This window comes from Microtus oregoni, unplaced genomic scaffold (genome assembly GCF_018167655.1).
Source record: "Microtus oregoni isolate MIOR12 unplaced genomic scaffold, Mior012 000040F_ref0000088, whole genome shotgun sequence".
In the NCBI taxonomy this organism is placed as follows: domain Eukaryota; kingdom Metazoa; phylum Chordata; class Mammalia; order Rodentia; family Cricetidae; genus Microtus; species Microtus oregoni.
The window spans coordinates 15770805-15798529 of record NW_024543207.1 but is presented as its reverse complement, the minus strand read 5'-3'; the positions used below and the strand labels follow the sequence as shown (position 1 = coordinate 15798529).

The window sequence follows — 27725 nt, the reverse complement described above, 5'->3', positions numbered from 1 at the left end:
ATTTATCTTTATTGACGGGATATTTTTGGTCCTGGAAATAAAATGCAGGAATGTTCTGGTAAGTTGTTTAAGAGCTCTTATAGGCATAAAACGACCAGCGGCTGTGCAAAGAAAGCGCCAAACCAGGGTTGTAAATTCTCAGCCTGGCTCCTGCCTCAAGCCAGGACCCTGGCTCCTGGATTGCCAAGAATTCTCAGCGGCTGCGCTGGCCGGTTGGGTAGTGGGACCGCTTGCTTGAGAAGGCTGGGCTTGCTCAGCTGTCCATCCATTACTCACTCATTGGACATTTCTGAGTCGGTCACACACAGTTGTGGATACTCAGGAGTCTGAGAAGTCAGTCTAATTCCAGATTAGCGGCCGTACTCTTCTGTAGCTCCCTGGGAGGAAATGGACCAATTCCCTTCTCCGTCCAGCAACCTCAGGACAAGAGTATGCGAGTCCCCAACAGAACTGTTGTGTCCAGGGACTTGAGTGCATTTTCCCACTGTATAGACACAAGGGACTGGCTCAGTGTCACACAAGGCTCCGAGTTGGAGATGTGTGCAAAACTCACAGAACGGAACCGAGAAGCAGCTCCAGGCTTCCTCTGGGAGCAGCCGAGGGGAGGGAGGTCTCGCAGAGGCAGGCAGCAGGTGCTGGAAAACACAGGTGCAAACAGCAAGGAGAAGACTGTTTTCTTTTTTTCTACTTTCTACAGACCATGACACTTGCTAGGGTCCCCTAGAAGCATGGAGTACTTTTATAATCTCCAAATATATTTTAAAGGAAGTAGCTGAAAAACAGGGGTACAGCTTGTGGGGTAGGTGTGCTCTGCACAGGGCCACGGCAACAGCTTCACCTTCAAACCGGACCTTTTCTTCCCTTTTTGGAACCAACAGCAAGTGGATCACCAACTGAGCAGTGAGGGAAGAGGAAGGAAGAGGAGGAGTAGGCAGAGGGGATGATGGTGATTACAGATACAAGGTAATGAGAAAATGGGGGGAAGCAGACATTCTGGCAATCCCAACATTTGAGTGGGCCAAGGCAGGAGGATGGCCATGAGTTTGAGGCTAGTCTGGGGAAGGGGTAGGCTAATAAAAGTGAAGGAGATGGTTGTCTTTCCTGGAAATACATGGATTTTCTGGAATTAAAGCTCGGCTCCTTTCTCTTTTTTTCTTTCTCAGCGATAGCCTTGGCTGTTGACATCTATCTTGGCCTGCACACGGGGTCCTGTTGTTTTGTATGCAAAGGGGATTATCATATTATCATGAAGTTAATCGTTTGTCTGGTATCAATCATTCTGGCAGCCATCTAAGACTCAACCAGTTTCAGCCAGCTTACCTGAAGAGGGATTTCAGGTCTCCAGACTTTCTGTCCTCAAAGATAAACAAGATTAGGGAGGTAGATTAGAGCTTGTTCAACTGTGACTCTGGGTAATTTGGGGGAAGGGGAGGCGGAAGTAGAGGCTGTCTGAGTGAGTGGCTGAGGCAAAAGACCCCGAGAAGGGGTGAGTGAGGCCGTCCAGAATCTAGAGGGTTTGGGGTTTGGAGTTCAAGAAGCGACAAAGGCAGAGAGCTTCAGGGGACTGCAGCAGGCCTGAGGGGACTCCAGGTGTTCAAATAGGAGGTCAGCCTCCATCCTCTCCACAGAGCAAGAGGGAGGATTTAGGTAGTAGGGGATTAGGTGGGAGGGGAGTGGGGCTTTGTGAGAAGGTCACCTTGGGAACTGGCAGCTAGGGCTGCCTGAGCTAAGGTTGTGTGGGGCAAGGCCAACAGGCACTGGGGCTAGAGTAAGGGATTAGGACTAACTCTGCCTATTGATAACCCCTGGGTCCCCAGTTGTTGGGTTCCTCCGCCGCCAATGCAATAAGCCAAATCAAACCAAATGAATAAATTCAAATTTAATAAACAGAGCAATGCAATGCGGGCACCCCCAACTGGTCCTCAGGAAGGCAGGGGACAGTACACAAGAGCGCTTGCAAGCAGATCTATGGGCTGGGTCTAAAATAGCGGGTAGGCGTGGTTCCTGGCACCGAGCCAGTGTTGGCAGGGGTTTTCTCAGGGGCAGAGTCTGGAATGAGGTGGCTCCAGGGAGCTGCTGCTTGGTGTGCTGAAGGCCTGGCCTGGAAGCCTCCCAAGCTGGAGATTCCAAACACTTGCAAAGATGACCCTGAGGACCGGGTGGGAATGGATTGGAATTCCTACACCAGCAGGGCTTGCTTCCAATTTCTTTAGGGTCTTGATCCTAAACCATCTCCATGGGACGTCTTCTGGCTTTCTCGTCTAAAACCCTGCCATGGACCCTCCTGTTTTCCATCCCTGCTCAATCCTCCCCTGGGCGTGTGGCGTTACACAACACGCTGTGTATTTCTTTTTCTTTTTTTTTTTAAGTTTTATTTATTATGTACACAGTGTTCAGCCTCCATGTATGCCTGCGCCAGATCTCAGTACAGATGGTTGGTTGTGAACCACCATGTGGGTTGCTGGGAATTGAACTCAGGACCTCCGGAAGAGCAGTCAGTGCTCTTAACCTCTGAGCCATCTCTCCAGCCCCCACACTGTGTATTTCAGTTAGAGTCAGGAGCAAGCTTTGTAGGTGACCAAAGTTACAGTCCCAAAGATAACAACATATTTACTTCCTGGGGGAACCTAAGTCATTTCCTAGACTAGGTTCCACCATAAACTCTGCCTGGTCAATGGGCTCAAACCGGAAATACCGACTGCTAAGTACCCTATCATGGTGTCTCCATTGGCCCAAAGCAATCAGGCCAGCCAGACATTGATCTTATGTTCATACATTACTGAGAAGGGGAGTGTGGATTGAGGAAAGAAATAGACAAGAGACAGAAGACAGAGTCTGGAGGGCTTCCAGTGAATACTGTAAGAAAAATTCCTGAGTTTATTACACACATCCTTATATACCCCAGTCAAACGGGGAGGGCACAAGACTTTCATGATACAAAGAACAAGCACATGTAATTACAAACCCCCTTTCATCACAAACCCCCTTACATTACTAAACACCTGGTAACCGTGCCTAAGTCAAACATTCTGTTCTCTGGCTTTTAAGTAGCAAGACCTCCAATAGCCTCACCTGTGCTCCAACATCCTGTTGTTTGTCCTTGAGGAGTAACAATAGGCTTGAACTCTCTGCTCTTCAGTCAAGATGGACCGGATCCTAACCTGTGGGCTCTCACACTCTCCTCAGCTCCTAGCCCATGACCATCTTGGGAGTGCTTTTCCTTTCCTTCTGTCTGATTTCTAGTGCCCCATCACAATCCTTTGCTCTGTTTCAGTGGTAAGCATGCTGCCGCTGATAACCTGGGCCTTCTCACTGTGTCTCTGAGAAGCATGTCTTTCTCCATCTTCCTCCCTCTGGAGCCTGCCAGGATGTTCAGTTCACCTGTGCTACTATTTTTCTCTCAAACACTAATAAAATTACCCTTGAACTTCCTTCTGGGTCTGATTTTAAGTCCTTTTTAAAATAAAGTCGAGAATACAAAAGGGACCCCCCTTTTCTCTATTAAACCCCAACAGAACGGAAGCCCCCCAAAAGCAGATACTGTGGGCTCAGTTGGAGACTTTTCATAGTCAGGTTGTATTTCAATAACCTCCTCCTCAGAGTGTAGCCTCATTGGGAAGATGGCCATGCAGACACCATTAGGGTGGACCCACCCTGCCTGGCTGTATCCCCACAGGAAGGGGAGATTGGACACAGACACACAGGAGATGAAAGGAAAGGTTGGGGTGATATTTTCACACAGCTATAGAGCAAAGGTGGACAGCAAACTGCTGTAGAAATCTAGTCACCCTCAAAGTTCTCAGAAGGAACAAACTGGGGACACCCTGAGTTTAAACCCTGAGACTCAAGTATGGGACAGTGGCTTCTACAGTTTAAGACACCAGTGTGTGGGTGTGTGGTGTTTCGTTAGGGAAACCCCAGACAAAGAGACCACAGAGAATTATTTAACTTTAATTTCTTCTAGACAAGATCACTTAGGTTATAGAGAGGTCTTCAAGAGGTCAGGAATGGAGAGTGTGGTCTTCCCAACCAATATACATCACACATCCAGCCAAGTTTCTCCCATCTTGAGTTTCGTTTCGACAGACACATTTTGGTTTCAAACTTAAAAAAGAATATGCCATTAATAAATAAATAAATAAATTAATAAATAAAAAAGAAAAAAAGAAAGAATATGCCAAATTGCAGCTCACAGTAGTGACTGTTAAATTCTGATGAAGCCTGACTTTGGTTACTGAATCGATACTGTTAGGGGGGAAAGACCAGGGGGTGATTTGAAGATGGATCTCATCCATCCAGCGGGTGTTAGCATCAGCACTGGGTGATGCCCAACCCTTTCTGTTTGTTTCCAGCAGTCTACAAACAGTGGCAAGATATGAACCTGGCTTTATAGAGAACCACTGGTTTCTAGACATGGTCCACAGGGTCTGGAGAGATGGCTCTGAGGTTAAGAGCACTGGCTGGAGAGATGGCTCAGGTCCTGAGTTCAATTCCCAGCACCCACATGGTGACTCACAGCCATCTATAACTTGATCTGATGCTCTCTTCTGGCTGTAGATACACAGGCAGAGCTTGCATACATAAAATATGAATAAGTTGAATTTTAAAAAAGAAGTGGTCCCACAATCTGCCCCCTAGGGCATTCCCTCTTGCTAGTTATGGTGACAGGTCTCAGATACATTCCTGATGAGCCAAAGACTTTGAAATGCAAATGACGAAGAAAGGTTGTGTTCCCTACCAGCTGCTCTAGATGAGGTGCAGGGGAGGAACTTAGGAGGCACCGCCTTCTCGTTCATCCAGCTGGGACTTGTTGAGTATCTCCCACAAGGGCAAGCCTCCTCTGCGGATGATGGAGCTAAGGGAAATGAATGAGACCTGGTCACTATATTCGGTGACAAGAGAAGACAGCTTTGCACAAAGTCATTGGGAAATTATGTAAAAAGAACTGTTTCAGAGCTTGTAGAGAGGCGCTAGGATGGGAAAGGGTGGGCATCCCTGGCCCCACTTCCTATCCCAAACCTGTTCTTGGAGGAGGTGGGTCACGGAGAGTCTCCTGCTGACCTTAATAGGCCCCCACTTGTCTCCACTTGGCATAAACTGGTTTTTAAAATCCATCCTCCTTGACTCAATAGGGACTGTATCTTCTATCCTGAGAGAAAGTGGAGTTCTCCAGTTGCATGCATGGATGACTGAGGTGCCCTGACCCTGCCTTGTTGCTTCTTTGGAGGCAGCCAGAGCTGGGGAGCAGGTGGCATCTGGGAGGGTAAGGGGAACCCCCAGCCCCATTATCTAGGAGCTGAGAGGAAGTTGAGTGTGAGCAATGGATGACCCCCATCCTGAAACCGTCTCCCCAGGTCAGCTTCTCAGCAGGCCACCATTTGCTTTTCTGATGCCCAGCTCCACAGACACCTTTTCCCTTTTTCTGCTTAGACCCCTGCTCAGTTCATTCTTCTAAGAGGGTTCTGTTTGGTTGGAAGCATCACCCCAGCCCCTAACACTCATTTTGGAATGTGTGAGTGGAAAGCTCCATTTCAAGCCCCCTCCCCTGGGAGTTGCCTGGGTCCAAACTCCACCTCTGAGAAAGCTTGCCAAATGGTGACCTCTCCCCAGAGGGGGTCAAGACCATCCCACAGGCTATTTAAACTCCCAGCCCCACCCCAAAGAACAAACACCAGTGGTCTCTCCAGTTTTCCTTCCCCTTTTCCCAGAGGGCCTCCCAGGAGCATTGGCAGCCATTAAACCTGGGCTGTTTCTAACAGAGTGAGTTCCAGGACAGTCAGGACTATTACACAGAAAAACTCTGTCTTGAAAAACAAAACAAAAAACAGAAAAAGCATTCCTTTCTGCACGCCTGGCTTCCAGCCTCAAAGGTGAGTCAACAGTTCCTTTCTTTGTTTGTTTTGTTGAGACAGGGTTTCTCTGTAGTTTTGGAGCCTGTCCTGGAACTAGCTTCTGTACACCAAGCTAGCCTCGAACTCACAGAGATCCGATTGCCTCTGCCTCATGAGTGCTGGGATTAAAGGTGTGCACCACTTCCGCCCGGCCAACAGGTTCTTTTTATGTCATTAAAAATTAATTGTTAATTTATAATTAGTTGTATTTGTGTGTGCCCAGGCACGCATGTGTGCCCACATACATGTGGGTGCTTACAAAGGCTAGGAGAGGGTTTCAGGTTCCCTGGAGCTGGAATTACAGTTGGTCGTGAGCTATATAACGTGGGTCGTGGGTGCTGGGAGCCCAAGTGGGTCTTCCGCAAGAGCGCAAGGGTTCTTAACTCCCGAGCCAGCGGCCTAGCCCCTCCTTCCCCCTTTTTCATCTGGATACTCATTACTGTAGGCCAAGTTGGGTTTGAACTCATGGCAGTCCTCCTGTGTCAGACTCCCATCTGAGAGCTCCAGGCTTGGTCCTGCTTAACTCCCGCTCACCTGGTGATGGCAGGGCTGACAGAAGGAGTAAACAGGCTCAGCTCTCTGGATCTGCAAGCCATCCCCCTGCAGCTGGCTATGAATCAACTCCCACTAGCACACTGCACAAGGAATGTTTTTCCAACAATTGGTTTCTTCCCCCAGTTAACTTTTAAAAATCATTGCTAGAAATTGCAAAGCAACACTATACAACCTATCAACACAGGGGCTTGTCAGAAACGCCTTATCTCAGGGGATCTGCTTGGGATTCATTTTTTTTTTTTCATGCTTTATTGGAGTCTTCCCTGGAGCCTGGTTACAACAGCGTGAGACACTTATGATTACAGCCCCAAGCCTTTCCAGTACCCTAGTCTGGACTTACCTTTTTAAATGTAGCAATGTGCAAAATCCTCGAGGTAAAGCTAGGTTTGGTGGTGCGTGTCTGAAATTCCAGGTTCTTAAGGCCGAGGTGGGAGGATTGCTAAGAATTCAAAGCAAGCCGAGGCTACCTGGCAAAACTTGATTTCACAAAATAGCCACTTTCTAGTTGGATTTAAGTCGTGACCCACGAAATGAGACTCATACTTGGCCCTATTATTGTTGGGTGAAGAATTGGTAGCGAGACAGGTCCAAGGCACAAGGGGGAAAGCCCACTCCTATTATTCTGCTAATTGACATAATTTTAAACAGACATGGTTTCACCAATGGATCCAGGCACCTCTCAACCCTCATCAGGAAAGCTTCTATTTTCGGTAGATGGTGCCACATGGGGACCCACAAAGAGCCAAGGTGTGGAGAATGAGAGCCATCAGAATGCTCAGCCCTAAGCAAAACATCTACTGCACACACACACATACATACACACACACACACACACACACACACACACACACCAAGGCTTTTTTGGAACAGGAAGCAGAGACAGGAAGAGCCAGAGGCAGAGAATGAATTCAAGGGAACATTGTCCTTTGGACAGAGCAGGGCACTACACATATGAACTCAACAGTTATGACAGCATGCACAAACCCCAAGCAGTTTCACATGCAACCAAATCCCAGCCTGGAGAGGACAGGGGGACGTGGAGTCCCACCCCTAGTGGAGAGACTATTGGTGATTGATAACTGCTGGGGGGTGGAGAGTCAGTATCCCTGGCTGTCATGGAGCTCACTCCTTAGGCCAGGCTGGCCTCAGACCCAAGATCCACCTGTCTCTGCCTCCTGAGTGCTGGGACTAAAGGCGTGTACCACCACTGCCTGGCCAGAGAGTAGGTTTTCTTTAATACATCCTAAGTTGCCCGTGCACCAATGAAAGGTCATATATTCAGGAATAAAAGAGCAGCACAAATTGGATTTGATGGATGAGGAAAAAAATAAAAGATACACAGTTGAGTGCATAAGAAAGGGAGGCATGGATTTGGGAGGAGCTGGTGAAGATGGCTAAAAGCCGGGCAGTGGTGGCACATGCCTTTAATCCCAGCATTTGGGCAGTAGAAGCAGTCAGATCTCTGTGAGTTCGAGATCAGCCTGGTCTACAAGAGCTAGTTCCAGGACAGGCTCCAAAGCTGTCTCGAAAAACAAACAAACAAAAATTCTTAAAGAACTAATTAAAAAGAAAAACAACAATGAAATCCAAACAAACAAGCAGTTTGGGGTTTAAGGAGACCAAGCCATTTCAGATGAGATTAAATGTTCTTCAAAAGAAATCCCTGCAAAATTTATACACGATGGGGAATGCTAGAAACACCTTGACTGTCCAGAGTAGGCTATCTGTTGGTGTGGTGATGCTTGCATGTACACCAGTCCTTCAGAAAAGGCAGGAGGGTTGTGAGTTCAAGGTCAGCCCCGGTTACCTGAGACCCACCATCCATCCCCACCCTCCCCTACAGTGGAAAATGAGTAGGGGATTTAGCCAAGCAAATGCTGTAAACTCCCAGGAACAGACGTGCAGAAACTAGGCCCACTGCCGTGGCTGCTTCGCAGTGGTGCTACTGGCCAGCCAGGCTGACCAACAGCATAATGTGCCTTTGGCCCCAGTCAAGCTGCCTTCCATAGGATAACATAAAAAATTACTTCTTATTGACTCTGGTGGGATGCTTTTCTTGTCGAATGATCTCAACAACCTGGAGAAGGCTTCTGCAGAGTGACTTACACCATCAAGGAGGAGGGATATTTTAACCCTCACAATAGCAAAATTAACCCTTGAAGGTAAGGCTGAATTCTACCTAGGAGCAAAACTTCAAAGGCTGGGAATTCCAGCCCTCACAAAGGGTCATTATTGTTTCTCCATTTTAATGTTTTGAGATAGTCTTATTCGGTAGCCCAGGCTGGCCTTGAACTCCAAGCGTGCCTTTTGCCTCAGCTTCCCAAATGCTGGCATTAAAGGTGTGCGCCACCACCGCCCAGCAGGATGTTATTTTATGAACTTAGGATGGGCTTGGGTTTGCTCTTCTGTTAGGGTTTCCTGTCCCCCTGCAAACAAAAGGGGAAACGAGAGCATAGGGGGTACGCATGCTCAACATCTCCAGGGATAAACACTGCCATTTTAAAGACATTTTTATTTTAAAAATTATTTTTATTATACATGTATGAACGTTTTGTCTGCATGTATGTATGTGCAGCATGTGTGTGCCTGGTGCCTGAGGAGGCCACGATAGGATGCTAGCTTCCCTGGAACTGAAGTTACAGATGGTTATAAGACACCATGTGGGCACTAGGAACCAAACCCCAGTCCTCTGCAGGAGCGGAAGTCACTGAGCCTCCTCTCAGCCCTAAAGATTTCTTCCTATTTGGGAGTGTGTGTGAACGTGAGAATCTGTGCTCACGAGAGCAGCACCCATGGAGGTAAGAAGAGTGTGTCAGATCCCTTGAAAGTGGAGTTACAAATAGTTGTGAACTGCTCACTACTGGTGCTGGGATCCAAACTTGGATCCTCTGCTAGAGATGTACAGTTTTTATCTGCTGAGCCACTGAGCCGGCTCCCCATCCCACCTTTTCTTTTTTGAGACTTGCAGCAATCTGTTTGCCCCCCCCCCATCTCCTATGTGGAGGTGTGCAGCTCCATGCCTGGCCTTACATTATAGTTATGTATTTGTTTGTGTATATGTGTGCACGAGCTTGCGCGGGTGCATGCTTGTGTAGAGGTCAGAGGACAACTTTCTGGAGCTGATTTTCTCCTTGCACCACATGTATTCCAGGGATCAAACCCAGGATATTAGGCTCAGAGGTAAGGGCCTTTACTGAGTCACCTCCCCAGCCTCATACTTTAAGTTTGAAAAGTCTGAATCAGAGCTCTTACTAAGGTAGTGCTGAAAACACTTGAGTGTTGCAAAGACAAATTATTAAACTACATAGACAAAGTGAATACATATACACACATATATATATGTATACATCTGTATATAATATATATATATATATGTTATGACATATCACCTTTGAAACTCAAAACTCCCTCAATGTTATTGATCTTAAAATGAGCCTGTGTCTATCTAAAGTTTTGGTAAGCGGTTCCCTCCTTGTCACATGAATTTTGTACATACAATATATAAATTTTGACTTTGAAAAGAATAGAAGTTCTCTCTCTCTCATCTATCTATATATTGATTTTGTGTTTCTGTTTGTTTTTTTTTTTTTCTTTTTCAAGACAGGGTTTCTCTGTGGCTTTGGAGCCTATCCCGGAACTAGCTCTGTATACCAGGCTAGTCTCGAACTCACAGAGATCCGCCTGCCTCTGCCTCCCGAGTGCTGGGACTAAAGGCGTGCGCCACCACCGCCCGGCTGATTTTGTGTTTCTGATGAAGCATCTGTTGCCCTTGTGATAGAGGAGTGTGCATATGTCACACACATACACTATTGTTTTTTTGAGATTGAGTCTTTAGGAGCCCAGGCTGGCCTCAAATTTTCCACGTAGTTGAGGATGACCTTAAAGCTGAGGATGACCTTGAACTGTTCTCTCTTCGGTGTCCTGCTGGGGTTCCAGGCCCGGGGAAGGCCAGGCTGAGCAAGGATCTGCTTTTTTTTTTTTTTTTTTTTTCGAGACAGGGTTTCTCTGTAGCTTTGGAGCCTGTCCTGGAACTAGTTCTGTAGACCAGGCTGGTCTTGAACTCACAGAGATCCGCCTGCCTCTGCCTCCCGAGTGCTGGGATTAAAGGCGTGTGCCACCGTCGCCTGGCTGCAAGGATCTGCTTTTAAAGACAAGGGGAAAGTCAGTAAAAAAAAAGCAGGACTCTCTTTGGAGTTGTTTTATTTAGTCCTCCCACCCCACAAGTGCTGGGAACCAAACCTATAACCTCCATTTAACCTCCGGCTTGCTAGACAGGCCTTTTACCCCTGAGCTATACCCTCGTCTCATTCTAGTTTATCTTTATTTGGCAAATGATTCCAGCACTATTTGGACCTAAATTTCCGAGAAAGAAAAAAGGAAGTGGAAAACCAACAGCCCCCCCCCTCCCCTTCCACTTCAGTGATAAGCTGCAGCTGGCTTCATGGTAACCCCTCCCTCTCCAGGCTGCAGCGCGTTTGTCTTCTCTCCCCCCCCCCCACCCCTCAGAAACAGCCCTCCTCCCCCAAGCCCCCGCCCAAGTGGTCCCATGGACTTGCGGTGGTATTGTGGATTCTGAGTTTAAAACAACCCTCTGCCAAGCGGGGAGGAGAGTAAAGCCAGCAAGCCCACTGTAGAACACGGCGGGGTGCGGTAGGGAGGGGGGGGGGGCAACTGCCCCTTGTAAATCCCCGGAGTCCCTGTAACGTAAAGGCGACAAGGAAAGGGGAAATTTCCTTTGGGAATTTACGCAGCTGCGGATAGTAACAGACACAGAGAAGCTGAACCGTGATGGGGGTGGGGTGGTTCGGAAAGAAAGCCCCCAGTACACCAGCTTCTCTGACCACACAGGGTGATTGGCGCAGTGCGGGTGGCATCAGGTACTGCTCTAGGACCTCGAGGGTCCAACGTCTCTCGACCTACAGTGCCAGTCAGGAGTGTAATGCAAGCGCTTTCGCACGATACCCTCGGACTTGCCCGCCTGCAACCAGGGTCCTTTCGTCTGTCCCCCATGTCTCAGTCTTATTCACCTTTCGGCCTCCCACAGGTTCTTTTGGTGGGCGCGCCGTCAGGATTGGTGGAAATGAAGAGGAGGCAGTGGGTGAGAGAGAAGTGAGGGGCTTCTTATCATCTCGTGAGACATAGACGGGATGACCCCTAGAACAAGGCCACAGCTCCTCCTCTTCAAAGTGAGGGACTCCAGGTGACAAATCCTTACAGACGTTTCCGACAGACAGCCCCCCCGGGACAGGCATACAAGGGCCTTCTTCGGGTGCCACTGGTACTTGGCAGTATCCGAGGCCAGTGGTTGCAGTTTCCAAAGTGTTTGGCTGCAGCCCTGGTATCAAACCTCTCTCTGAACTGCCAGGATCCATTAGATCCCGTGAAGCCCCTCACAGCTCTGACCCTGGGGTGCTGTCTCCCCTCACCCAGACGTCCTCCCCTGAGGTCCTGGTCACCTTTTCATCTCTCCAAGAACTCTTTCAGGCCAACCAGCCAGCCACAACCAGCATGGTTTTGTATTACTTGAAGAGTCTACAGACCCCCGTCTCCCTTTCGAGTTAGTCGTACCAAATAAGCCTTCAGTTCCTATTTGGGACAAGATAGTGGCTGGGGCAGGTTCTCCCCCAGGGGGAGTTTCCTCCAAAGTGGACGGCTCCACCGCCAGCCCCGGAGTGGACGCCTTTCGGTGCTCCACGAGCCTGTCCAGGCAGTCTCGTGGGTGGCAACTGGCCCTAAAGCTCAGGCTGCCGGGGAGGTGACTGGTCGTGCGGCTGCAGGAGAAATTGCTCCTCCTCCAGCCCCGGGGCTGGTTACAGAGCACTCCGGGAGTGAGAAGGGGGTGGTTCTCCAGGGACAGGTACTTTCCGACTGTAGGAAACTCGCTCAGCTCTAGGCGTCCCGGGACCCCTTCAACACCGGGGTCCCCAGGGAGCAGCCCTGGGAGGGGCGGGGCGCCCTCTGTCCCTCACGTTGGCTTACAGCTTCGGGTTCTCCCGCGCGTGTCTTTCCTTGCTCCGGGAAAAAGCGGCGCGGTGGCAGCGGTGCGGTCAGGAGAGGACCGTGGCTGAGCTCAGGACACCAGCTGTGAAGGCGCCCCGCCCGCCGCTCAGCTTCCACCCCTCCCGGCGGCAGCGCAGGGAAAGCCCCCGCGGCTCCGCCCACCCCAGGGGCTTTTCTCCAGTCGCCAGTGACTTTGCTTCGGGAGCGCAGCCGCCTGGCGCGGCTTTCCTCCAGGCTGGAGCGCGCAGGGGCCCCTGGCTCTTCTGCGAACGCAAGAGGCAAGAATCGGTGACCTCGGGGCGCGCCCCGAGTCCGGGTCCCTTAACCCGCACCCCAGCCCCCGGCCCGCGCCTAAGCCTCCAGCATGGTGCTGCTGGCTGGGCCCGGGCCGGAGGGCGGCGGGACACACTGCTTGTCGTCCCCGCAGTCGCCGACGCCACCCCGGGGAGCGCAGACAGGGGACGATCCAGGGGACTACGAAGAGTACGAAGACTTCTCAAGTCTGCCGGACACCCGCAGCATAGCATCAGACGATTCCTTCTATCCTCCCGGAGGCGAGGAGGAGTGCGGCTCAGGGAGCGCCGAGTGCATCCCGGAGGGCGTCCCCGAGGCGGCGACCCTTCTGCGCGCCGCCTGCACCAACGACGTGGGGCTGCTGCGGGCGCTAGTGCTGCGCGGGCCGAGTTCCGAGGAGGTACGAGAGACTGACCGCAACGGCCGGGTAAGCCTGGGTTTGGGTTGGGTCCTCTCCACTCTCCTCCCTTGCCCAGACCCCCGTGGCACCCTATTTTTGGATTGACTGCCCCCCCCCCCCGAGCACCCTTTCCTTCTTGTGCGGCATACGGTAATGGGACACTATTTTCTCTGCTCAGGGGCGGAACCTGCGGAAGATGACCCATCCTAGCTTCCTAAAATGTATCCCGGTCCCGGTCTCTTTTCCGCCCCGGGGATCCCCTACTTCTCCCTGGAGGTTGGGGGAGGGTCCCGGAGTCCCTTTCTATTCAGTGCCGTAATGACTGCTACATTTCCCCAGGCCCCAGGTAGGTGACGGTCTCTACTCCTCTGCGGGGTGCCACCTTTTCCTACCCTCGCTCTCCAGTCCCATTTGTTCCCTCGGCCCCGCCCGCTGCCCTTGCCTAACACGTTGGTGTCCGGAGTAAGATCTGAAAGCTACAGTTCCTTTCCTTACCCAAACCGCCCTGTCTTCCCTTGCTTCTCCTAATGGCCCGCGCGGCGACCTGCCAGCCTTATCTGCGGTCACCGCTGCAGGTCGAAGCCTGCGAGCCCTCACAGCCACCCTTCAGGCTGGTCCGGGGCTGCGCCGCACAGTAGCGGCGCGCACTGGGGGTCGGCAGTCAGGGAAGTAGGGAGCGAGGCAGTCTACATTAATTATGCCAAGGCTCAGAGAAAAAGCAAGAAAGTTTCAAAACAGGAAAGGAAAAGTTGGAGAGCTCTTCCCACTGATCACGGACAAGGAAAGTGACCCCATTAGTCTCTTCTGGGTGGACAAACAAGCTCACCTGATTTCCATGTTCCCGGAGGCTCCGGGGTTTCTGCAGACTCAGCCTTGCACAAATTAGGGACGCCTGTGCTTCTGCTTGGGCGTCACAGCTGACGGAAAATAAGCGCTTTAATATAGGGACGTGGTGACCCCGTGCCTTTGGCTTATCTTGGGGCTGTGTGTATGCAGTGGTTTGCCTCTGACTGCAGTCTGGGTCAGACTTTGGCAAGTATGAAACCAGTGTGTCACTTTCTGGCTTTCGATAACCCGGCGGCACTGAACTTGGAGGAACGGTTCGTGATTGTGATATGTCAGGGAGACCTGTATGATGAGGGCAGTACTACCCTGGTGCCCTGTGGTGGCCGTTCCAGCTAGCACGCCGTAGGAAGAAAGACTCCAGGGGCTGTTTCTCTGCTCCACTTTCAGTTTAACTAAGCGAGTTTTCCGGGTCAGGTGTTCCCAGTAGAAACCTCTCCTTTCTGAGCAAGCAGAGCCGCGTCTTGAAACGATCGCCTGTGACCTAGGGTCTCTATGTTTGGGGTGCTCTTCAGCTGGAAGCCTTCACCTGTGAGTGGCCACTGGCCTCTTCAGGTTTATTGTGCTTTCTGGAGGGGGACGGGCGGACAGACAAACAATCAAAGTATGAAAGCGGCCAGAAAAGCTGAGACGTCAAACCACCCGGGAGGCTTGAGCAGGGCAGCTCAAATTCCAGGACCCCTGTAGAGCCCCTCCCCCGCCCGGAGGCCCAGGGCCAGGTAGGAGCCTCCGAGCAGTTCCAGTTTTCCCTTAGAGACACGGTCCCTTCGGCACAGTTTGTGAGCCTGAAGTGCCGCCCTGCCGCGGAGCCCGGAGAAGTCCGGTAGGCTCGGCCCTCTTTACCTCCCCCCTCCCCCCCCCATTACTCCGTCATTTGCTTCTCTCTTGTTCTAAAGAGAATGTAGTCCAGCCTGTAGTCCTTGTGCTAGGTATTTTGCTCTGTTTTTTTTCCCCCTTCCCTTGCTTATGAAGATCGAGACTGAAGGGCCTTGGTTCTGCTTTGAGCCTCCACCTCTTTGTACCCATCAGATGCCCCTGGAGACCCGAGGAAAGGGCCCTGGGCTTTTTAATCTCTGTGTCAGAGGACTAGGTCCATGTTCTGTGGACCCTGTGAAAGCAACAGACTGCATTCTTTTCTTTTAAATTATTTTTATTTTATGTGCCTGCATGTATGTCTGTGTGAAGGTGTCAGATCCCCTGGAACTGGAGTTACAGACAGTTGTGAGCTGCCATGTGGGTGCTGGGAATTGAACCTGGGTCCCCTGGAAGAATAGCCAGTGCTCTTAACTGTTAAGTCATCCCTCCAGCCCCCAGATTGCATTCTTACCATTAGTTATTAAGGAGAAAGCAAGAGACTTAGGGAGTCGGGAGGCAGAAGACATTTTGGTCAGGTCAGGCAGGTGGAGTCAGGGGCTGGTGGCAGATGTACTGTGGTTTGGTCATGGCCTGGAGCAGAGACGAGGGGCTGTGGGAGACAAGGCTAGACAGGACCACCTAGGCAAGGTGAAGAGTACCCAGCCTCCCTAGCTGCCTGAGAAATACAGGAAACTAGAGTGTCAGCTCTCCAGGGACCCCTCCAGTCTGTAGCAGTTCACGTGCCTTCTAGTGATCACGTGACTCACTCCCTCACTGAGTCCCTGTCTTAGGGTACTTTCTCTGGAAGGCCTTTCCACCCCCCCCCCGCCCCCCATCTAAGCCCAGAGCTGGCTTAGCTATGTATTGAGACACCAAGGACTGAGATTGTCCCTAGATGGTCATTTGAGCACCAGGAGGACTGTCTTTGGGCAGAGAGGGGAAAAGTACAAAGGTCCTGCCTGAGGCAGGAGCAGTGACTGTCCCAGCCTGGTCTATGGGTTGATCATTTGTCCTAAAGTAAACTTTAAAGCAGGTCCAAGAGCTTTGGCGGAATAACAGAGGGGGGGTGACAGCTGGTGAGTGCCTCTGAAGCAGGGCTTCTCAACCTGTGGGTCGAGACCCCTTTGAATAACCCTTTCATGGGAGTCACGTGTCAGATCTTTATATCATGATTCATAACAGTAGTAAAATTACAGTTATGAAATAGCAACTAATAATTTTATGGTTGGGGGTCACCACAACATTGGGAAACTGTATGAAAGGGTCGCAGCATCAGGAAGGTTGGGAACCGTGGCTGTGGAGGCTTTTGGAGGCTGTTGAAGTTGCTGAATAGCTCACTTCTTCAGAGGCCCAGTGTGAGCTACAGGTAGCTGAGGACCGCATGGGAAACTAGGGGATGTTACTGGCCATGCAAATTTGCTGCCAAATCAGTGTTCTGGAAGGATCTCAGGACCGACTGTGTAGCATTTAAATATTTATCACTTCATTTTCCAGGAGCACTGAACACATGCTCTTCCTGTTTTTGGGCGGAGGTTGTTTGGTTCCTCTCATTAAAGGATGGAACCCTCCAGACACCCTTTTCCTGATGGTTTTCTTCGCATCGTAGCGTGTAAGTCAGGCTTACTCCTGCAGCCCTGGCGGCTCTCCTTCGTTAACAGCAAGATGGAAGACATATTTGTATCATTGTAGTTGTGGTGGAAGGGCAGGCTGATGTCAGACTCCTGGGCCAGACTATGTCTGTGAAGCCTAAAGTGCCTCTGTATGGTGACATCTCAGGAAATTTCCCAACGTCACTGTTCATTTATTACCAACACAGCAAAGTCCCCCAGCGTGGGGTGCCTCCCCTCACGCAAGAGGCTTGCATCTCCTGTTTTACAGGATACTTGGGTGTGATCAACACTTTCCCCTTGAAACGCAATTGAGAAATTGGTTGCATATTTTTAATGAAGGATTTATGATGAATGTAGGAATCCCCTCTTTTTAAAGTGAGGGTCACAGCGTTGGAATTCATGCACTGTCCTCCATCCTCCTAGGCCTCAAATGCCCTGTGCGTGCATAGAAACTGGCTTACTCACAGGGAAGCTGAACTTTCAGGTCTGTGCTAGTTACTATGGAGAGTGGGTTCTGGCCTCGACCCTCCAGCACTTGCCGGGGGCCAGTGCACATAGGGAAAGGCTTCCTTTGCTGTTGTCTGCCTCCCATCTTGTTGTAGAAACATTGTGATTGATTACAAGCCCCGCAGTATGGAGCTTGATTTTATGTGGGTCCAAGGGGTTCAAACTTAGGTCCTGGTGCTTGTGTGGCCAAGGCTTTACCCACTGAGCCTCCTCCCTGGCCCACTGTGTTCTTGTTTGGGTTTCACTCTGGACTGTCGGGAAGGAGAGAAGGGGGCACTGGATAGTGTTGTACTGGGAACTCCAAGGATTGCATTAAAAGTGAATCCGCTCAGCTTTTGGGAACCTATTCTCTAAGCCTCCTTCTGCCTTGTAGGGAGAGTTTTGTCTTGGTCAGCTTGATATGCCACGCTTTGTTGACACCCATGGAAGGCCTGCCCCTTTCTGACTGGAGAAGATTGGGGTGGGAGGTGATGGAAAGTGGGGAGAGGGAACAGGAAGAGAGAAGGGGGAAACTTTGGTTGGTATGTAAAATAAATGAAAACATTTAATACTAAAAAAGGTGAATCAGCTCAAGTGATGAAGTGAGCCTGGGGAGACAGGGCCTGTGGTAGGTGGCCAGCTCTTCCTCCTTGGGGGTGTGTCCAGGCGCAGCATCCACAGAAAGGAGCTTATAGGTTAGGTATGAGGATATCAGTTATCTGTGGTTGTGTAGTGTTTATATGTTACTCAGTCCTCTGTACCTACAGCAAATATATTGAGAAATATATTTGAGAAAAACATATTAGTCTGGCTTCATACTTGTGTGGTTTCCAGCCCAAGCTCCTACAGGCCTCTCACTTTTTGCCTCTTCGTGCTGCATGGCCGGGACTGCAAGGCCGTGGTCCAGGAAGTTTCCCTGGATGCAGCAGTAGGCCCCTCAGTCTTGTAGTCTCCTTTGAGGACTATACGAACCTCATGCCTAGCCCCACCTTCTGTTTATTAGGAGTACTACCAAGTTTTTAACCCAGGGGCTGTACAGAACATTTACACAAGTCATAGCACCATGGAACTCACCCCGAGGGAACCCCAGGGGTTCAGTAGTAACCGCTCTGCTGAGGCTAACCAAGTGCAGCCTATGGAGGCGAGATTTTCCATTTGCTCCCAGCTGGTGGTGAACTGCAGATGGCAAGACCAGGATGGTCCCTGCTGATGACTCATCTCTGCTCCTCGTGACCGCTCGTCTTCCAGCAGGCTGGTCCTGCTGGCTTTCTGTGGCACACGCAGGTTCGGGAAGGCCAATTTTGGCCCAGGTTTAATTCCGCTTCTGCGGAAGTAAGTCACAGGTCAAGTTCAAGTGGAGACAACAGACTTTTCTCTCAGTGGGAGGAACTGTAAGCTGGGGGTGCAGGGGAGAGAGGCTCTTCTTGCTGTCAGTCTACCTGAGGGAAGATGAGGTTAAGTCTAGGACTACGATGTGCCCTTCCCTGGGTGTCTCCATCAGATTTCAAGCCTTTGGATGTTTACCTGCTGAGCAGTGGTATGTGTGTATGTGTGTCTATCTGAGTTCATGGCAGGTACTTGGGCACTCAGGAGGTCACAGCTTGAGGGCAACCCTGTTAGAGCAGTGTGGTTGTGCTGGCGGGGTTGCTCTCTGTTGGCTTCTCTGAGTTGGCTTAAAGATGCTCATTCAGCCTCCATGTCTCCAGGATGCCTGGGACTTTCAGGCCACTGAAACAGCCTTTGACTCGGAGTTCAGCTTCTAGGAGGCAGTGATGAGTGGGTGGTTATTTCAGAACAGGTGAGGGGGTTGACAAGACGGCTCAGTAGGGAAAGGCGCTTGCTACAACCTAAATTTAATCCCAGGAGCTGTCACAAGGGTGGGAGGAGAGAATTGATGGGAAAACGTTGCTCTCTGACTCTCCCCACATGCATGCCGAGTCGTGCGTGCTCCAGGAAATGGTTTATCTTGGCTCACAGTTTCAGAGGTTTCAGTTCACAGTCACTTGGGCCTGATGGGTTAGGCCTGTGATCGCACAGTACAACGCGGTGGAAACATAAGATACTCACTTCATGGCCGTCAAAAAATGGAGAAAGAAAAGGGGGCTGAGGTACTATTATTCATTCAAAAGGTTTTTCCTAATGGTCTAACTTCCTCCCAGTAGGCTCCACCTCCTAAAGTTTTATCACATCCCAGTAGTGATACAAACTGGGATCAAGCCTTCAACACATGAGCCTTTGAGGAATGCTCAATGCCCATTTATAGTGAGATAATGCGTGCTAACGGGAGCTCTGGGGCAGGCAGGAAGGCTCAAAGGATGGAGCCACTCGCTGCCACATTCAAGAATCTCAGTTGTCCTCCACTTCCATATATGGGCTCTGGGATGTTAGCCCATGGGATGTTAGGTACATCCTCTGTTGGATGTCTAGCTGGCAAAGGTTTTCTCCCACTGTGTTGACCACTGCTTTTCTTGATTGACTGTTGTTACTTTTGCTGTCCAGAAACCTCTGGGTTCCATGTGGTCCTGTTTTCAATTGTTGGCCTCATTTCCTGAGCAACTAGATTCCTATTTAGACATCTTGACCTGTGTTTGTGTGTTACAGTGCACTCTCTCCTGTCTCTTCCAGCAGCTTCAGGTTTTACATGGAGGTTTTTGATTCATTTGGAGTTGGTTTTTGTATAGTGAGAGATATGGGTCCAGCTCCTTTCTTCTGCACATGCACATCCAGTTTCTCCAATGTCCTTTGTTGAAGTTGTTCTCTTCTTGTTAGTGTCTTTAATCTTTGTAAAGAATTAGGTGGCTGTGGTTGTGTGGGTGTAAATCTGGGTTCTCTAGTCTATTTACATGTCTGTTCCTGTGCTAATACCATGTTGTTTTTGTTGCTATAGCTCTGTAGTTTAGATTGGGATTGGGTATGCTGGGGCCTTAGTCTTTTTGCCTAGAATTGCCTTTAGCCCTCCCTTTTAATTTCTTGTGGACCACTGTTTCAGCTTATTGGGGTAGGAATTCTAAATCATAGCCACAGGGCATACATAAGCCAAAAATAATCCCTTATGTAAAACAATATGTTATCTTATTTTTTTATTAGAAAGAATAAGAAGAAAACAAGTTGTTGAATTGAGCAAAGGCAATGTGTTTCATTCAAGAAGGTAGGGAAATAATTCACATAGGCAGTCTGGCGTGTGTGTGTGTGTGTGTATGTATGTATGTATACACATGTATACACGCACACACACTTGTGTGTAATCAATGCCATTGTGATCTTCCTCTTGCCTTCCCTTAGCTTCCTGATCTCCATGGAAAGAATTCAGATGAGATGCACAGAATGGTGTGTATGGTGTAGGAATTTATTACGGAGTAAATTGCATCATTCCCAGTGGGTGAGGTTGTCCAGTGGCCGAAGAGAGAGACCATTGCAGCAGAATACTCTCAATGGCTGAGCATGGGCCATGGCCAGAGATACTACTCTGTAGGACACTCTTCCTGGGTGAGCATGAAGAGTGGCCAGAGAGGTCATTTTCCCAGCTTATATTTCAGTTAGATTTTATACTATTGTAAAAGTCTCTGAAACAGCCTTCCCAATGGTCATTTTCTTGTCAGGTGATTGACAGGCATGTTTGGCTTGTCTCTCCCAGGAGGGAACAATGGTCTGTAAAATCTCCTGTTAGATAGTGTCTTGAAGGAGTCAGAATTCCTGGAAGCAGTGCTAGATACTGATAGATTGGTGACCTTCCAGGAAGTCGAGAATGTCATGTCTCCTCCCAAGGCCAGAGCTAGAACTCAGGTCCCTTTCCTTTAGCGGGTCTTTTGAGTCTTACTGCCCCAGTTCTTGGTTTTTACGAGGAATTAATTAATGAGGGAGGGTCCATCCATACCCAATGCCTGTCAAGTGTGCAGATACCTACGTGGACACCTAGCAATACTAAGGGAAAGGACTGGGCAGGGAGGGTGACGGGTGGGAGCCACAGAGTTGTGAGGAACACGGGAAAGACAGAGTGTGAATGTGATCCTAGAGCCTTTTGTCACACTCAGGATCTTGCGTTGTAGATGAGGTAAGATATTAAGGATTTGGGAAGAGAGATGGCTTAGAGGTTGAGAGTTCTTCCTGCACTTCCAGAAGCCTCAAGTTTGGTTCCCAGCACCTGTCCTGGGATGTCTCAGCTGCGAGAGGCACAGATGGGTATGTGGATGATGAGGTGGGAGTATCCATCTCCTTGTGCTTATGGGAAGTGTCAGTTAAGAGTGTTGCATTTATAGTACCCATTCCTCCAACAATATGTGTTTGTTGTTTGTTTATTTAGTTAGTGATGCTGAGGTTGGAGCTTCAGGCCTCACGTTCTAGGAGAGTGTTCTTTCATGAAGCTGGTTAAAATAGAGAAGTTGGAACTCCTAGTACAAGCCTGTAATCTCAGTTTCTGAGGAAGTTGAGACAGGAGGATCAAATGTTCAAGACCAGCCTGGGCAACTTAGACTCTATCTCAAGAAGTCAAAAGAGGGGTGCATCTCAGTGGTAATAGTTCATGTAGCATGTGGGGCCCTGGGCCCAGTGTCCAGTTCTGGAAGTGGGGAGGAAAACAAGGAAGCCACACCGATGAGAAGAGCTCACTAAAATCTGTGACATTCTTGAATAGTGTGACTGTAGAGACGGAGGACGACTCTAAGTTGGAGAAGGCAGAGCTGCTGCAGAAAGACAACTGGAGGAGCCCTGGGGATGGGACAGTTCTGCACCTAACATGTGTGGGTTAAAGTGCACGGAATTAAACACAGGCATGCACATGCCTTCACACACATTTGTGTACATACCCTCACACAGAGGCACACAGACACTCATACACATGTATGCACACACCCTCTCACACAATGCATGCTTGCATCCTTCCACCCATGTGTGCATACACATGCATTCATATACTCCAGTACACATATGCGTGGACACACTTTGACATGGTGTATATGCACATACTCTTGCCCACCACGCATGCATACATATACCCATAAACACACATGCTCACACATAGGTACTTGAGTACAGGTACAGCTTGACTCCATCCTTGGTTTGTAGCAGGGTCAAGTTCCTGGTGGCACTGTTGTGTCATACGCAGGGGTACTGGCATCAAGGACAAACGTTGGAGAGCGCAACTTCCTGTGCACCCGCTAACTATTTCAAGACGTTAGTGGGGGTTCCCCCTTGATGCCACCTTCGCTTTCTGCTTAAATTTACCTTTGGTGACGTGGCTGAAATGAACCCGGCCCAGAGTGTGGGTAGCAGAGCTTTCCTATGCTCAGTGTCTCGAGCCTCCCTAGGCTGCTGACCCAGGAAGCGGCCTCTTGGCTATGGAGGGTCACCCCAACCCAGACTGCTGAATACAGATGCTGCAGCTTCAGGTGCCCTCTACTACCAGATGCTAGCCCTCTTATCGTCTCTGTCAACTGCTGTGACTGTTGTCTGCTGGATGCTATGTGGGCTCAGAGCAGGAGTGATGCCACAGTTGAGTGCTCATCATTATCTTTCCAGTATCCTTCCCGCACCGCCTTCCCGCCTTCCTGCACCCCCTTCCCTCACCCCCTTCCCGCACCGCCTTCCCGCACCGCCTTCCCACACCCTCTTCCCATACCCCCTTCCCAGGCCTTTCTTCTGACTGCTTGGGCAGGAGTGCTCAAAAATAGTCATCTGCTCTTTTTTTAAATCTGTCTTTAAAATATATATAAAAAACAAAATCTCTTTCATATATATTTCACATGTAAAATATATATGAAAGAGATTTTGTTTTTTATGATTTTATAATATTTTTATTGCACTATACATTTCTCTCTGCTCCCCTCCGTTCCTCCCCTCTCCCTTTCAACCCTCTTCTGTGACCCCCACGCTCCTGATTTACTCAGGACATCTTGTCTTTTTCTCCTTCCTATTTAGATCCGTGTAGTCTCTCTTAGAGTCCTCTTTGATGTCTAGGTTCTCTAGGGTTGTGGATTGTAGGCTGGTTTTTCTTTGCTTTATGTCTAAAAGCATTTTAGATTCAACTGTTGAGAGTCCTCTGTTTAGGTCTGCACCCCATTTTTTACTGGATTATGTGTTCTTTTGATGACCAATTTCTTGAGTTCTTTGTATATTTTGGCCCTCTGTCTGATGTGGGGTTAGTGAAGATCTTTTCTGTCAGCTGCTGTTTTGTCCTATTGACCATGTTCTTTGCTTTACAGAAGCTTTTCAGTTTCAGGAAGTCCTATTTATTAGTTGTTGCTCTCAGTGTCTGTGCTACTGGGGTTGTATTTAGAAAGTGGTCTCCTGTGCTAATGCATTCAAGTATACTTCTTACTTTCTCTTCCATGAGGTTCAGAGTGGTTGATTTTATGTTGAGGTCTTTGGATATCAACAAGTAAAAGAATGCAAATAGATTTATATCTATCATTATGTACAAAACTTAAGTTCAAATGGATCAAAGACCTCAACTTAAAATATATTTTTAAAGAATGATTGATTTTGCTCTTTTGTGGGTATGAGCACTTTGCCTTCATGTATGAGCACCATGTGCCTGCCGGTGCCCTCAAATGTCATAAGAGGGCTCTGGGTTCCTTGGTACTGGAGTTAAGATGGTTGTAAGCTACCATGTGAGTGAGTGCTGGAAACCAAGCCCAGTTCGATGCATGGGCAATGAGCATCTTTAGTGGCTGAGCCAATGCTCCAGCCTTGTAAAATAGTTTTTATACTTACTTGTTTTCTTTGTATGTGCGTGGACAGATGTGTACCACGGTGCCCATGGGGGTCAGAAAGCCCCAGGGAGGCATCAGTTCTCTCGTCAGGCTTGTCAACAAGCTCCTTCTCCCACCGAGCACCTGCTCTCTGATCTGGTTTTCTGTAGGTCTGAAATGGAAAGGTCCATGGGAACGGCAGCACCTTCCCATTCTTCTTTGGGGATACATGAGGTCCTTAAATAGGAAGCTTTCGCTCGGTGGTAGATGTTCGGGCAGCAGCTATGGCTTCTGGGAGTGAATTGCTATCCAGGTTGTTTCTCAGTACTACTGTTGGCTGCACTTTAGCCTGGAATCAGGTGGAAGCAAAGCAAATATTTAAGCCAAAAGGGGGTAATTAAGGAAATGGAGCTGGTTGTGGTGGGGTGGCTTACACCTGTAATCCTAGCATTTAAGAGGCTGAGGCAGGAGGATTGCCTGCTGTGAATCTGAAGGCCAGTCTGGGCTGTAGAGTGAGAGACATTGTCAGGAAGGAAGGAAGGAAGGAAGGAGAGAGGTAGGTAGGGAGGGAGGAAGGGAGGGAGGAAGGGTAGGAAAAAAATGTAAGCTGGTGTGGTACATGTTGTAACACCAGCCCTTTGGAGGTAGGGACAGGAGGACCAGGAGTTCAGGGTTATCCTCGGTTATACAGAGAGTGGAATTCTTGCACAGCCACGTGCCAAGGGCAGCTGTGGCACACACCCAGGTGCACCCCGACTTGGAGCAAGTGGGCATTGAGGTGTTGCTGTGGTGAGCAGAGGAGAGGCAGATAGGACTGGAGGCAGCCAGACCTTGGAGGAAGGATCGCTGAGGGACTGCAGCTGTCCTGTCAGTGATGGCCATAGGTTTTCATCTTCCTGCTTTGCTGGCCCATCCAGGGTCTGAGGCTGGGGTCAACAAGCGGCTGTGGTGGAGTTTAGAAGTTTCCTTCAACTTCTGTTTCCCTCAGAAGTTGAAGTTCCCAGGGCCAGCCCCAGAGGACCCTCCCCGCCCACTCTGCCGTTTCTGCCTAATGCTTCAGCATCGCTGCTTGACAACTCTGAACAATAGTCACCTGCTAAAAATAGCAGGCAGTGACCTGGCTGTCCCCCAGCTGTGACTTGTAGTGAGAACGCGGGTGGGTTTCTGGAAAGTGAGTCCCAGGTGCAGAAAAGCCAGGCTCACTCACCTAGTTAATAATTGAGCCCAGCTTGCTGAACTGTGGTGACCTTCTTCTCCCTGGTGTACAAACATCCTGAGCAGGCTGGAGCATTTTCCAGAAGTTTCTTTTTTTTAAAAAAAATATTTATTTATTTAGTATACAATATATGCCTTCAGGCCAGAAGAGGGCACCTGACCTCATTACAGATGGTTGTGAGCCACCATGCGGCTGCTGGGAATTGAACTCAGGACCTTTGGAATAGCAGGCGATGCTCTTAACCGCTGAGCCATCTCTCCAGCCCCTCCAGAAGTTTCTAAGGCCCTCAGTGGGCACTGTGAGGCAAGGGAAGAAGAGACTCTTGCACATTTTGTCATCTTTATGGCCGGTTTCATGGTGGGCTGCACCAGGCCTTGCTGATTGGTTGGCTGTGATGGTGGGGGTTCCCCCAGCAGGCACCAGTTGGACCAGGCATTCAGTTTACACTGGGATTTTGTGTTTGTGTGTGCACATACGTGTTCATCTGTGAACGTACACTCACTGAGTCGGTGCATGTGGAGACTGGACGTATGTCGGGCTGCCTTCTGTGATCACCTGATCACGCCCCGCTGTAGTTTTAGAGTCAGGGACTCTCACTGAACTTGAAGCTCTCCCTCCGTTTTACCCAGACTGGTTAGCCAGTGAGTCCAGATCCACCGGCCTCTGTGCCCTTCATCCTTCCAGGACTGAGGTTACAGATGTGCACACATCATTCCTGTCATTTACATGAGAACTGGGGATCCAGACTCAGGTCCTAATGCTTATGTAGCCAACACTTTATCCCCAGTGGGCCTTCTTCCAGCCCTACTGCATGCGCTTTGTCATACGAAAGCCATCATGCAGCAGGGGGACACAGAACAGAGCTGTCTTCTTGAGGGGGAGATGGTCTTTACGGGGGGTAGAGAGTCCTGGTTAGAGTGGGGAAGGGGAGTTAAGGCTTCTAGCTCCTGTCACAGGAGAAGTAAATAGATTCTCTAGGACACTCTGACATTAGACACACTAGAGAAACTGGTGACTTTGTTTTTAATAAAAGTGATCATCTCTAGCCAGGCATTGGTCGTGCACACCCTTAACTCCAGGACTCGGGAGGTAGAGGCGGGTGGATCTCTGTGAGTTTGAGGCCTGCATGGTCTACAAAGCAAGTTCCAGGATAGCCAGAGCTGTTACACAGAGAAACCCTGTCTCAAAAAAAAAAAAAATCATTTTTAGTTTCCTTTTGTGGATAAATGAATCTGAATCCTTTGGTTTTATTTGCAGGGAGGTGTGGAAGCATTTGGGGAGATCATAAAAAGATAAAGCCTACTTCGCTTGTTAGAGGCTATCACTCACAAGGACCGAAGTCCTGTGAACAAATTTATTGGGGTCTCCAACCCTGAAGATACTCCTTTTATTCCTTAGCTTTAGTTCATGGAGGGGACCTTTCATCATGCCGGCTTTGTTTGCAGTGGGCTAGACTGTGTGTGGTGTGCACACCAGCAAATGCAGGAAGCCTCTGCATTTCTCAGTGACACAGCAAGTCACTGCTGAGCCGTGGCATTCCAAGAGAAAGGCCATGTCGAAGCTTCTGCTATGAGAACAGCATCGGATGCTGAAGGGATAAGAAGAGCATTGTGTGTTTGAGTATCTCTGCTGCAGAAGAGACGTGCAGTTCGAGAACGCATCAATAGAATGGTATGCGCACGACTTTCCAAGCCATTTTTCTTTTTCCTTTTTTATTTATTTTTTATTTTTAAGGTTGGCCTTGAACTGATTCTGTCCTAAATTCAAAGTGATCCTCTTGCCTCACCCTCATGTGTGCCAGGATCACAAGTGTGTTCCCCTCTCTCCAGCTCTGAAAGTCACTTTTACTTAAAACAAAACCAAAATACAACAAAAAGCAAAACCTAACAACCACCCCCAGAAGAAGTCTTCATCAGAAATTCGATTCTCTGCTGCTTCCTGCTTGCAGCCCTGTATCTCACTTGGCTTCCCACTTGCCTGTTTCCTGGCCCCTCCTGGGCCACCTGGTCTACAAGCCTTCAGTTCTTTCCTTCCCTCCGAGGCCCTTTCCTGAGCCTAGTCTCTTCTTCCTGTGCAGTCTCATTTTCTGAATCAACTTGGCTAGCTGTATTAGTGATGCAGTTAATCAGACACCGGTCTAGGTATTGCTTCCTAGGGACTTGGAGCTGTGGTCAATATCAATATCAGTATCAATAGTCACCCTTCGTAATGTGAGAGGGGTCTCGTCTGATCATTGGGCTCTTTAGACACAAAGCTAGAGGTTTTCTGAAGAAGAAACCCTGCCTCTAGCTGTCAGTGCTGCAAGGCATGGTGGCTCTGGCCATCCTAGCATTTGGGAGGCTGAGGCAGGGGGATTTGGGCAAGTTCATTCTGAGTTCAAGGTCAGCATGAGTTAGAGTAAGAAACAAAAGCAGGGCTTAGGGGATGACTCAGTGAGAGAATGCTCACCACACAAGAACAGAGATGTGAGTTAAGACCCCAGCATCTGCAAAAGCTGGCTGTGGAAGGTGCGAGTCTGTAACCCTGGCAGCTCCCTGGACCCAACTGACCAGCCCGCCTAGCCAAATCAGTGACCTCAATGTTTAATTGGACCGTGATGCTTTCTGTCAACCTCTGACCTCCGCCTGCGTGCACACACATGCATATGTGCCCTCCCCCACACACCCACACAACCTCTGACCTCCGCCTGCGTGCACACACATGCATATGTGCCCTCCCACACACACCCACACATGCCTGCAGGAATATGTGCATGCAACACCCATAACACAGCACAGACAGACAACCTGAAACCCAACAGCCCCGCTGCATGAACTCCTTCCTATCTTCAGCCTCCAGGGCTGCCCTGTGGGTTTTGGACTTGGCCGACCTCACAATCATGTGAGCCAG

General features: G+C 49.5%; 1 protein-coding gene across 1 annotated transcript in view; it reads left to right on the top strand.

The window, feature by feature from the left end:
• Positions 1-12614: 12614 nt before the first annotated feature.
• Ankrd33b (ankyrin repeat domain 33B) overlaps positions 12615-27725 on the top strand; it is a 59575-nt gene continuing 44464 nt past the window's right edge. The window contains exon 1 of the mRNA XM_041632117.1: positions 12615-13167. Within this exon, the coding sequence (XP_041488051.1) occupies positions 12811-13167 (357 nt within the window). The 5' untranslated portion in view covers positions 12615-12810. The remainder of the gene's footprint in view (positions 13168-27725) is intronic.